This window comes from Alligator mississippiensis, chromosome 7 (assembly GCF_030867095.1).
Source record: "Alligator mississippiensis isolate rAllMis1 chromosome 7, rAllMis1, whole genome shotgun sequence".
In the NCBI taxonomy this organism is placed as follows: Eukaryota; Metazoa; Chordata; order Crocodylia; family Alligatoridae; genus Alligator; species Alligator mississippiensis.
The window spans coordinates 12919759-12932592 of NC_081830.1; the positions used below are offsets into that span (position 1 = coordinate 12919759).

General features: G+C 45.6%; 1 protein-coding gene across 9 annotated transcripts in view; it reads right to left on the bottom strand.

Moving 5' to 3' along the window:
• AAK1 (AP2 associated kinase 1) overlaps nt 1-12834 on the bottom strand; it is a 107178-nt gene that overhangs the window by 47726 nt on the left and 46618 nt on the right. For all 9 annotated transcript variants that reach the window (XM_059730584.1, XM_019482671.2, XM_059730585.1 and 6 more), the window contains exons 6-10: nt 10537-10658; nt 9478-9559; nt 6662-6794; nt 4951-5054; nt 3712-3791 (exon numbers count right to left, since the gene is read on the bottom strand). In XM_059730584.1, the coding sequence (XP_059586567.1) occupies nt 3712-3791; nt 4951-5054; nt 6662-6794; nt 9478-9559; nt 10537-10658 (521 nt within the window). The remainder of the gene's footprint in view (nt 1-3711; nt 3792-4950; nt 5055-6661; nt 6795-9477; nt 9560-10536; nt 10659-12834) is intronic.

Below are 12834 nucleotides of genomic sequence, written 5' to 3' on the forward strand. Positions count from 1 at the left end.
AGGTCGCATCTAGACAAGATGCTGACTGCGCAGTTGTAACTGCACAGTCATTTAGTACTTGCATAACCAAGTACTAAATGACTGTGCGGTAACTGGTGTTAGCATCTCGTGTAGACGTGGCCAATCAGTGGCACTGACGAAAAAAGGACCTACAAGTCCTAACTCCCCATCACTTGCCCCACTCCGGATCATGGAACCCCTCCATGAGAAAGTAGCAATTGTTAGCATATGTGGCACATGGCACGGTGCTGCCAACTGCCAACATTGCTCATGTGGCAAGTGAATAAACGAAGGTGAAACAGATATTGGAGCCAATGCCTGAGTCATTCTTTCACAGGCTACTGCTAGTCAGAGCAAAACTGGAACAAATGCACTTGCAAAAATCAATCCAGCACATTCATTTTGACTTCTCACATGATTCTGGCTTTTCCTCCTGCTGGACAGCTGGAACTTGTCAAAATCACTTAATGCATTCAAACATTGGCTACATCATGCTATTTAAGTCTGCACTTTTTATAGATTTACAGAAGAGCAGATGAAGGGCATAATGAATTAGTTTAATAGCAGCTGGTGTCCTTAAGCAAAATTGTTTAGATTAGCATCCTAAAAAGTACTCCTAATATGTTAAGTTGGCTTCAACTGAAGTGGCAGGTACTTGTAGGGCTGTGCAAAATTTTAGCAGCCGTTTCGTTTCACAGGTGTTTCGGCCCATCTTGGCACCCAAAACACTAAATCTGAAATGAAACGGAAGGCTCTGAAACGTCTCCGAAACTAAACAAAACCATCTGAAACATTTTGGAAAATTTTGGGAGTTTCAGAGCCGGGCTTGCAGGGGAACAAAAACTAAGAAGAGGGAAGGGGAGGAAGGACTGCTCGGATATTGACTTCTGGCCAGTGTCTGTGATGTGTCCCCAAGGTCCCTTCCAACTCCAGGGCCCTGGGGGAGGGACGGCAGCCTGTCGTCATCCTGTGTGCAGATGCAGGGGCCTGCGCCCCTCGGGGAGGAGTCTGGCTCCATAATCCTCCCAGGGGGCGCAGGCTCCCAGATCTGCGTGCTGGATGACAGCATGCTGCCACTGCTGGCAAATTATATGAGTTTTACTTTGAACAGTTTGAGGCGCAGTTTCACAGAAACCCCTGCACCTATCTCCTTGAAACTTAGCAGGCTTCATGTCCTCAGAAGGGGCTACCATCCATTCAAGTTTCATCCGAGTCAGGCAAGAAGTGACAAAGGCATAGACATTTTAGTGATTCCCTATTATAGCCTATGGCCGAATCACCAAAACAGCGTCAAAACTCCGAAACAGATTTGGCCAAATCGAAATGGAGCAGTGATCTGAAACACCGAAACAAAATCACTGTCCCTCTGAAATGGCCAAATCTGAAACAGAATCAAAACATAGCCATTTTGCACAGCCCTTGGGCTTTTCCCTAATTTTTCTCCCTATTTACTATCCTATGACAACAGGAACCAGCAGGGCATTCTCATGCCTGGAGAAGCAGAAGACATCTTAATGCCCTTCTGTACTTTTCTTTGCTGAGCTAGATACAAAGTGATTTTACTAGTAGGAGGTTGACTGAAGCTCAGTTACAAAAGCCAAAACAAAGTAAACATCTGGGGCTAGTTGGTACCAGCTAGTCATCTTTACAAAGGATGCTCTTCCTGATTTTGAAGAGAATGATTATTTTTGTGGTGCCTGTGAACATCCAGTCCCTAGAAGTAGGCAAGGGAGTGCCAAGCTCCTGTTCCTAAAGAGTTTATAATCTGAGTTAATATAATACGGCAAGCAGGGGTAACAGAACAGTAGGGAGAAGAAGGGCAAGGATGCCAGCAGTAAGCTAAGAGCACAATAGGTCCTCCTAGGTCAGCAGTTCCCAACCTTGGAGTTGAAACCCCATTTGGGAATGCAACAGTAAAAAAAAAATGGGGTCACAAAGACACTCAATGTTGACAGATTATACAGGGATCCAGGTTTTCTGTTTGCTGCAGAAAAAACATGGATTTTCTTCTTTAAAGGAGAAAAGCAGCAGGAAATGGCGGGTTCCCCTTGCAGGCTGGCAGAGTTCCTGGGAGGAGGGTGATGAGGCAGGGGGCCACAAGTGCACTTGGCACCCAGGAACGTGGCACCCAGGCAGCATGGAGAACAGCTCCTGCAGCACCCTCCAGGTAAATCTAGGGGGTGGGGGAGGGAGGGCAGACTGCAGCCTCCATGGTGGAGGAGGAAGGGAAGGAGTGGGGCAGAGCTGGGGACACTGCCCAGCTGGGCCTGGGGCTGGGGAGGAAATTCAGGGCCCGGCTTGGGGAGCAGGACAGAGCCACAGGCAGCTTATCCAGGGGTAGTGGGGAGGGCTTCATGCACTCCCAGGGAGGTTAGGCATGGGGGAGCATGTGTCCCCCAGATGTGTGCAGGGTGGGGGCAGATGTGAGCTGCCCGCTGCGGGCTCGAGTCTCCCCACCCTGCTGCCCTCCCACCAGGGGCCTCCACAGCACAATGGGGCAGAGAGGCCCAGTGCCACTGCTGGGAGCCCCATGACAGATGTGCCACCATGGTGAAGCACTCCCTGACTGCCCGTTAGTGGGAGGCACAACTCCATTCCTCTGCCACCACTGCTGCCGGGCAGGCAGGCAGTGCCTTACCATGGTGGCACAGCCAGTATGGAGCTCCCAGCAGCCCTCGTGCACCAGGTCCCACCCACTCAGCCATGGGACCCGCAAGGGGAGGGGTGGGGAAGCCTGCATCCATGCCTCTTCCCTCCCCAATGGGCTCTGTTGCCATACCGTATGCAGGGGAAGGGGTGGAAGACAAGCGGGGAGAGGGAGCTGGGCTCCATGCTCTGCCACTGTCTCCTGCAAGCAGCACCTGGAGGTCGTGTGCTGCTGGGAGGGGCAGGGGGCTGTAGTTTGGGAGTGAGGGGCCATGCTGAGGCAATGCGGTCATGATGAGGAAAAGGTTGGAAAGTACTGTCCTAGGGAGTTAATATTTCCAAAAAAAGAAGTTGGAGGCTGGAAGCAAAGGTTTGGGCAGGTTCTCTAGTCTGTTTTGCAGGGAAGGGGAGAACTCATGGATCAAACCAGTCCCAGTGTAGTTCCTGTGGGTTTGCTTTAAAACCCACTCAAGTCAGAGGAATGTAGGACAATCAGAGGTCCCCTACATCATCTAGTCCAATTCTCTGTGGTCACAGGCAAACAACTGTTCAAAAGAAGTCCAAAGGATGTGACCTCCAACTCCCTTTGTACCCTACCACACACACGTCAGGCCCTCCAGGCAAGAACTAAGAGGTTTCTCAAAACAGAAGCTTCAGTGCATCTGGGTTAGTCTCCCATTTCTTGATGTGGCCAAGGCAATGGGAACCTTTTCACTGCCTTCATGAGGCTCAGGGTAAGGCCCTTAGCAGGGACAGTACAGCACAGAGTAAAATCTTTGGCATGCAGCCTTCAAGCTGCTACACTCAAATGGTGCTGTTACTTCAGACAGCCCTGCAGCTGACTCATACTCAATCTTATCCAAGCAGGAAAGGAATTCTTCCATCTCTCAGCATTTGCTGCCTTTCAGTTAAACAGGCGTTTTTGTCTTGTAAAAGACGTCTCAGAGGGTTTCCCCAGGAACTTCCATCTCTTTTTTACTAGCGTGCATTACTGAGGTTGAACAGCATCTTCACTGCAAACCAGAGATGCTGATGGCAAGAGATATTTGATGTGGAAGTTCCTACCTGGCCTTTGGCTGGCTCTTCTTTGCAGCAGCTTCGCTAGCTTTCACTGGTTCTGGGAGCTTAGCTGGAAGTGGAGAGTTCTGCAAAACCGAAAACCATAAGATTTCATATCCACAAGATAGAAATGACATAGGAACATAAGTGAAGTTTGTAAAAGCAAGTAGAGTAGGTGCCTGTTGTGCACAGACCACTCCATCACTCCCTTAGCTCATGTCTGATCCTGCAACATTAGTTGCATGGAAAACTGAAGCATGGGAAAGCCTTTCAGGGGGAAAAAAAAAGCAACAACAAAAAAAAAAACCTAAGACGGTCTTATAATCAAGATATCATAACCATGCTTGGAGTTTGAGGGCAATTAACATGAGGGCTGATAAGTGGTTGATAAACACAAGGAAGTCCTTTAAAAAGGTAACAGGTTATGGGCAACATCTGTTCATACTTTTCAGGAAAACTTAACTTATGTTAATAAACAACAAAATCCCGTTGAACAAAGGAATGTAAATTGGAAGTGCATGAAAAAAAAAAAAAATGAAGTGCCCAAATCCTTAGGCAACTTAAAGTTCTGTAGCACCCAAACGTCCCTTATGCTGTAAAACACTTGTCAGCCCCACACGGAAACCACAGTCTAATAAACAGGTGTACTAAATGTCAGACACACCTATCTCACTGTAACATCACTGTAACCACTGCCTTGGAACCAGCACTGAAGCATACATAAAAGGACATTCTTGAAAGGTGAGCAGATGGTAATGAAGGGAGTAGACATGTAAGAGAGAGATGTTTTCACTGTTTGCTAATACTCAGCAAGAGAGATTTGGTTGATTTTTTCTGAGGCCAGAAGAGCCAGACCTCCAGGGATTTATCCTAGCTGCATGCACTTTCATGCCAGTTAGAAGCCCGCAACTCTCCTAGTCACCCTTTCCACTGCTGGTTTTGGACCCAGCGATGAACATGTACTGCCATGCAGGAAGCAGTTTCTGCCCAGCACCTTAAAAACCCAGAAAGTTTTAACCCATGATCCGCTTGCATTACTCACTAGGGAGGAAGCATCTTTGTGGCAAGCAATGGTGCTTACTGCAGTTGCTCATCACCCATAGCCACACCAGAGCCAACTCCTCCACTACGTCAAGGTGTTTCTCTAACTGGCTGAATTAAATGACTAAAAGGAATGAACCACAAATCCCTTGGAGTTCACTCTACCCACCCTCAACTCTGCCAGAACAGACCGCAACAACTCACCTGTACATTCTGAACTGGGCACTCTCTCTTTACTAACTTGAAAGCGAAGTATGAGATTTGGTAAATATCGGGCCTCTTGTCAGGATCTGGCTCAAGCATATACCCTAAAAAAGATGCATCAGAAGACTTAGGTTATGAAACATCCAAAAGGTGCAAACTCTCAAATGATCATATGACCAAGCTGCACCCTGCTGTGACTACATGTAACCTACCTATCCAGACCAGGGTACAAAATCCTGCTCCATACTTGCCAATAATTTAAGTCATGATCCGCTTGGCACACCTACATCACGTCTGCAGTTTTAGTCCTAGAGACCTAATGCTCATTTGTTGGGATCAGTGATAAAGCTCTCCTTGCGGGCAATGGTAGCAGGGCTAGCTTTAATTAAATCTGAGTTCATTTGCTTCCTAAGCAAGCAAAAGTGAGCGCACACATCTTCCTGTGGAACCTCTGGCTGCATGTCTACAATAAGAGGTAGCAGGTTTCTTGTGCAAGAGTCAGTCACTTCCCTTCTTCAACTATAAAACAATGGCAGCCTATTTAAATTATAACCTGTCTGAGGCAAGATCCATCTCCTGCTTGGACCATGTACAGCACCCAGGACATCACAGACCTGAAAGAACTAGGCATGCTAGTGATAACTATATGGGATGGGTTTAGGCGTTTCAAGCAGCACCAAACCCACCTCTCCTTGAAAGTGTAAATAAAGGCTATTTGCATTATCTGTCACTTGAATAAACTCATGTCATGTACACACTGAAGTTTAAATGTACAACCCTTGAATGCAGCTAGCAAGCCTGTAACATCTGTTCCAACTAAGTGCAAAGGGGACTGAGGGCCTGGGATTACCCAGCCCTGTTCAGTTAACAGAATCTGCTGGCAGGATAGTGAAGTGATACTGATAAAGAGCTGAACAGCTCAGCTGAAAGCAAGGTGTTCCTACCACAGGGTCTGATGCAGAGGAGAAGAGAAGCCAAGAGAAAGGCTCCTGAACCCTGTAGCCTTCCTTGGTCATGGGAATTATTTTGACTAAGTGGAGCCTAAAGGCACCTAATCCAGTCTCTGGACATGGCTGGCCCTTCGCTCGCAGGCAGAAAGGCCAACAGCCCACATCTGGGCATGTGGACAGGTGGAGAAGTGCCAGGCTATTTCGATAACACATACGAGTCTGCACTAATCAAGATTTCGGCTGGTAAACCCCATGTGAAGTGAAAGGAGGCAAGCTGCTGCAGCTTTGCCAACAGAAATGCATTGTACCCTTAATTACACATTCACTTTAGTCAGTGGGTTATTTATAATCATTTCAGTCCTGTTTCTCAATTCGCAGGAGATGAATTCTTATCAGTAGCCTAAGTCACCGCTGTTCCCTTCAGCTCCTAATGCAAATGAATTTATTACTGCAGACACTTCTCTGCATAAAGAGGCTTGTTGTGGAAGTTCCTGGAAGAATTTAAAAACCCAGTGGTTGTCTACTTCCCTGGTTTCTCACACCAATCGCAAACACCCCTCCAAATAGAAGCCTCTTTGTCGTAACTGTTTTTTCACACAGCTATTGCTCAAGCTGCTATAAGTCCAGGTTGTTCATCCTTGTGGAGAGTGGAGAGCTCCAGGTCCTTAGTATAGATATGTGAGGGTTTGCAAACAGAGCAGCAAGCAGTTTAAGGGGAAAAACTTAAAAGCCGACTACGATGCTGTCGCCAAGGTACTCACGGATGAGGCAATGCATGTCCTGGGAGTAGCGCGAGTTGTCTGGAATGGTGAAGTTCCCATCGCAGATGGCCACCTGACTTTCACCAAACGGTAAAGTGAAATAGCACAATTTGTACAGCAAGCAGCCAAGGGCCTGAGGAGAAGACAAAGCAGGGAGAAACCATCAGCACAGTGGAACTGCGGCACACATACCTTCATGGCCACTATCGATTAAACGGCAGGATGGTCCTTCGCTCTGGGTGGTAACATGGAACAAAGTCAGGGTTCTGTTTCTGGCTCTGCTACAGGTTTCTGGAATGACCCTGAGCTACCCATTTAGTCTCTATACTTGAGCTCCCCATCTGTAAAATGAGGATAAGGACATTTCCCTGTCTCACAGGGGTGCTGTGATGATAACACACCAGGAATTAAAAGGTGCAAGAAAGCCAGACACATACCAAGGTTTTTAGACTGCGGCTAATCCTCTATCTGTATCACCTACGGAGGGGACTCAGATACAGCTATTTTACCTCACCTCAAATTAATCTAAGCATAGCTCAGGCTCTTTCTCTGCTCCTGTGGGAAAACAAAAGCTTGTAGGCACCTGGCCTTAATACATTTTTCATGCACACCTGCCATTGCCCCCCCAGTAGAAAGGACAACTGCATGCTATTCAGGGTTAGTTTTGTGCCTGGGAGTTTTGCCCACAACGGTTTCTTTACCCAAAGCAATTCCTGTTGTCACAGCCAGCTGTGTTCTACCACTCTGCATTTCCAAAAAGATCTAGATCTTCTCTACACCAGGAAACTGTACCATATTCAGCAGGAGTTAAACTGGCCATACTCTCCTAGTTTGTGTGAAACAACGGTCTCAGGCATCAGCTCTGTAGCTGTAACCGTTTTCATAGTGACAAATACATCTACACTTAGTTTTTTACCAGCTTCACAATGTCATGTTTTGGGTTGGAGGGTCAAAGGGCAGGAACCATACCCCTAACTACAGTAGCTGTGCTGGTAAAAACATAGGCATAAATCAAGGGGAGTCCTTGGCAGTGACCAGAACCAGCTGTTTCAGAAGATGCAATGCTTGTTGATACCAGCCTGCACTGCCACACAGCCCAATGAGTGGCATATTTCTTCCTAGCCCTGGCCAGGCTATGGCTACCTGCACACAAGAGTGATGCAAAATTCCACTGAACAGGCTTGTTTAAAAATTCACCCAAGGTCTTCAAGTGCAATTTATGGGACAGCCACATGAAATACACAGACTGTGTGTGGAAGGATTCTTATGGCAGTGGCGCTGGACACTCCAGCTGAAGTCAGAGCCATTGTGTGCAGCACCCTACACAGTGGCAGCCAGTTGCTGTCACACACCGAGGCAGGCAGAAGAGAAGAAACAGCAGAAGGAGTGGCAAAGACAGAGAGATGGGAACAGAAGCATCCAATGTCATGCTTTAACCTTTGTGCCTTTCCGATTCCAAGCTGCAGCAGAAGCCAGTGCAGACCCCAACACAATCAAGACAGTCCTGAAGGACACATACTTTGCTGCTTATGGGTGGCACTGCCACCCAGAATCTCTGTAGGACTATGCCAGGCTGAGAACTGCGGTGGGTTGGTTGTCTTGTGCCAAGCCCGAGCCAGCAAAATTCTCCCCTGGCCACTTCTAGGGCTCTAGAAGCTAGTAATGTTGTTACTGCTGTGTAATTCCTTCCCCAGTTTCTTAGCTCCCAGTCCACTGCCCTTTCCACTAGGGCACACTAGCATACAATGCAAGCGATCTTGCAAGCATTCCCACTGAACTACTAGAACCTGAATTAGGACTACACATTTGCAAATCCTAGCAAGGAAAGTAGTCTTTTTCCCAGGCAGACTATATGGTGCCAGTGTTTTCTTCCCCCTTTCACATATACCAAGCTGTGTATGCAGGGCATTGTTGAGGATACAGTTCAACCCTTCTTGGACACAGCCACTACCTGCCTCACTCACTATTATCTAACTCAGAGCTTGGCAAAACACTCAGATACACTCAAGGGTAGCATTAGTTGCATTTCATTCTCTTCTGTTCCTTGCTTTTGCAAGATTGCCATTACAACACAGCCACCAAAGACTGTTTTAAGTCTACCTATTCTGATTTGAAGATAAACCCTCCAGACTTCATTGGGTTATACGGTTACACATTATACAATAGTTTCACCTTCCATTGGGAAGCAAGTCACATCAAGTTTTATAAGTCAGAACTAAAAAACAGAAAAGCACCACCCAAAATGAGGTAACGCATCTGGTTTCTGTACAAAGCCCATATCCTGGCCAGGTTTGAGAAACAAAAAGGAGTTAACTCTTCCCAGAAGGACCTTGTATCAGTCTGATTTTTGACTGGGATTTTTTTTTTATTTTTTTTTTAAACTTTGTCCAATTTTGATGTCACATGTTCGAGATGCAGAGCCAGAGGTTGCTTTGGGTCATCTTCACTATCAAGTTTGGGTTTTATGTGAAATAAAAAAGCTTGGAGGTTATCAATTCATTAAAAGTAGACTAGGTCTCGCAATGAACTGTTCAGCCAAGAACTGCACCCAGCTCTCAGTGAAGGCAACAGAGAAAGCAGCAGCTTAATAGAGTGGGCAATTACCATCTCATGAATCAGCCTGGGAAATATGAAACATTTGTAATAACCCAACCCAAAGGTCAAATAACAGTTCCTTCTACACAAAGCTTGGTCATCTCTGCCACAAAGTGGTGTTTAAGCCTATCCATTAGTTAGCATGTAATTAAGTTGCAGGTTGTTTTTTTAACTGGGAGTGCATGTCAGTTTTATGAATACCACATAGGTTTTGTACATACCCATATGTCTGCTTTTGTAGTAATAAGTTTGCCGCTATACAGGTTGACCATTTCTGGTGCTCTATACGATAGTGTTGTGTACCTACAACAGAAAGGTCCATGAGTGAACTGAAGCCACAGTCAGAGAAGAAAATCAGTTCATTCCAATTATACAGTGTTTTCCTCAATTATTCCAACTTTGCCTCGCAGTAATGGAAATGGGCTAGGTACTGAAATTTTCAACTAGTTAAAATAGTTCCAATTCAATTTAGAGATTTAGATTTTTATAGGACATAAGAGTGAAACTGGTTATGAAAAGTAAAAAAAACTTAACTTCCACAAATTTCCTGGAAAACAAAGGCTGCAGCAAAATCCTTTCTACAGCCAAAGTTTACATACAAAATATATTCTTATCTTAAGAATGGGGTGCGGGAATTCATAATATTTGCTTATTCTTAAATATCATAGACAGTTGCATGCCCCTTTCTTTGTCCTCACTCATGGGACTTCAGCCAATAGACAAGTACATAGCTTCTAATAAATAGCCTTCCATGCTGAAATTCCTGTTCAGTTATGATAACCAGGAGGAAGGTTTCTTTGCAATTCAAATGGCAGTGGAAACTGCACCATCTTAAGCCAAGCACTGCATACCAGGAAAGCAACAGACTGCCACAGCCCAAGACCCCCCAAAGATGACACTTTGTATCCATGTGGATCTATGATTTGCAGATGGCATAGCCTAGCCTCGTCTCACCTTGATCACGGAAGGCTGCTGGCAATATATATTGGATTATCTTGTCATTCACTGTCTCTGCAGTTGACAGGAGTGAGGGACTGACTCTTGCAACCACACTGCCCTATCAGTGCATCCCAGAGCTGGTCAGTGTCCATCAATACACAAGTCCTACCAAACCCAAAGCAGTTCCCAAGCTGATTTTTTTTCTTTACCTCCAAAGCATCGAATCTGCCTTGCCAGACCTAAGCATAGTTTGGTTCCAGTACAGAAAGCATTAGCCTTGCAAGGAAACAGGCCTGGGTTAAAAAAAGAAGACAGACAGACAGACAGACAGACAGACTTACTTTTTGATCTCTTCTTCGACCGCATTCACTCCTTCGGTTTGAGGGTTCTGGAATTTGTTGGTGGCGCTTCCAAAGTCACACAGGACATAATGGCCGCGATCATGTAGCAGGATATTTTCAACCTACAAGCATCACATATGCACTCTTTTTATCCACAATGGGCCAAGTCTCTCACATTTACGTAGCCCTTGCAATGTTATCATCAGGGGTTTCAAAATTCAAAGGTTACAGCACTGGGTGTCTGAAATACTGTCTTATAATAAGTGGCGGGGGGGAGGGGGGTGGAATGAAGACTATAAAATCAAGATCAATTAACATCTCTGCAAATACCTCATGGTGGCTCCTGTTAGTTTTTGCTTTAGTTTAGAAATCACCTTGTCTCCATTAAGACTGTGGAAGGCTTCAGAATATGGCTTAGTTTTTCCAGTTGCCTAGCAGTTCAAATTACTATGACTTGAATTTCTAACAGCCACATCTCTTTTCAGGTGTCCAGCATGTAATACCTGAAAAGGGCCCAGTGTTTAGAAAGTGCTGGGTAACTGCAACCTTGAGAGAAAAAAAAGAAGTCCCCCCTTTAAAAGGTGCCCCAGATTGAACACCCAAAAGATACGGAGTTCAACCACCGGAAATCTTTGTTTGTGCAAGTTCTGTGGAAGTACATCAAGGAAGGTAGAGCACCGTGTTTACAGCCAAATAACCAAGATGAATACACAACGCTTAGACCTTAGATTTGTTATTAGACTTAAATTGGCAAGCAGACTCCCAGTCTGTCAGGTAGCATTTCCCTGCATCACAAGAATAAAACAGACCCTGGGCCAGTAGAGCCACATCTTCACCACAAAAAAGCTGGCAGACCTAGGCCCACTGCATTATGCCAAAGTCTGCAGATTCCATCTCACAATGGCCATCTCACTAAAAGCACAGCAGTGGCAGCTGTTCTGTCCAGCTCAAACACTGTGCAGTCTGCCAAGAAGCCTTCAGCCTTCAAACAGCTGAAGCCGCGCAGCTGGACACAGAAATACCTGTGAGAGACTATTTCTGGGTACTCTCAAAACACTAGGATTATTTTAGTATTGTTGCAAATTGGCAATCATCATCTTCCTGTCAAATAATCACACTTATCCCTTGTGCGTGTATTTATGCATGTGATTTATAGGAAATACAGTAAAAGAATGGTCCCATGATCAGACAAGGTTCCTTGGGTGAATTTGATATCTTTTATTAGACCAACCCAAATGGTTGGAGAATAGTTGTCTATTCTCCAACCATTTGGGTTGGTCTAATAAAAGATATCAAATTCACCCAAGGAACCTTGTCTGCCTACGTCCTTAGACCAACACGGCTACAACCCAAACCCCTGGTCCCATGATCAGAATTTCAGCCCACGAGCTGGAAGACCCGTGTTTAATTCTATGTTTTGCCACACCTTCTCAGTGCCTCAATGCCCAGTCTGGCAGGTAGCATTTCCCTGCATCACAGGAATAAACAGCACTTATCGAGGATTAATATATTAAAATTGTAAAGGGTAGTGAGGTTATAGACAAGATGTTTGCATAATGGTTTTGAAAGCATGCGACTATTAGCTAATAAAACAGATCAGAAACAGGACCCCCCCCCCCCAAAGGCGGACCTAAAAAAACCCCAAGTCAGCTTTTTAAGCCATAGAAGACCAAGAAAGTAAAGCCTATGAGAATAGCAGCTGAGAGAGTTGTTAGACCCTTGCTGGCTTGTTAGACCCTTGGTTTCAACAGCCCATTCCCCAAGGCCATCCATCTGCTTTGAATAATCATGCACTGGAGGCAGGCATTCTACCTAGCAGATCTACAGCAGAGCTATTCCTCACTCCAGGACAACAACCCGTAAACACTGCCTTACGAATCCCTCCCACCTCTCAGCTGACAATTTCTCAGCAGGTATTCACTAAACCACCCTGCAAAGCTTCTTAGGAGGACTCCAAGTATCCAGCATTCCCACCTGCTTTTATTCACTTCTGAAGGGAAGGTAGCAGTTTGTTGCATCAATAGAATGGATGGTCTACTCCAAACTGGACAGAGGTGGCTTCTTCCAAGTCAAACGTGAACAATGGAGGCCTGATTTTCATGCTTAGCATGAAACCGGCTGAATTTGCAGGAATGAGCTCACTCAGCTCTTCTAAAATCTGATTTAGATACTACAATTGAGAGAGAAAACTGCAAGTCTCTTTGGCCTTATTAACCAAGAGAGACAGCCAACTCCAACTTTAGACCCAAAGGCAGCTATTACCCCCTGCTAAAGCTGGAAGAGAAAAAGGTAAGATCA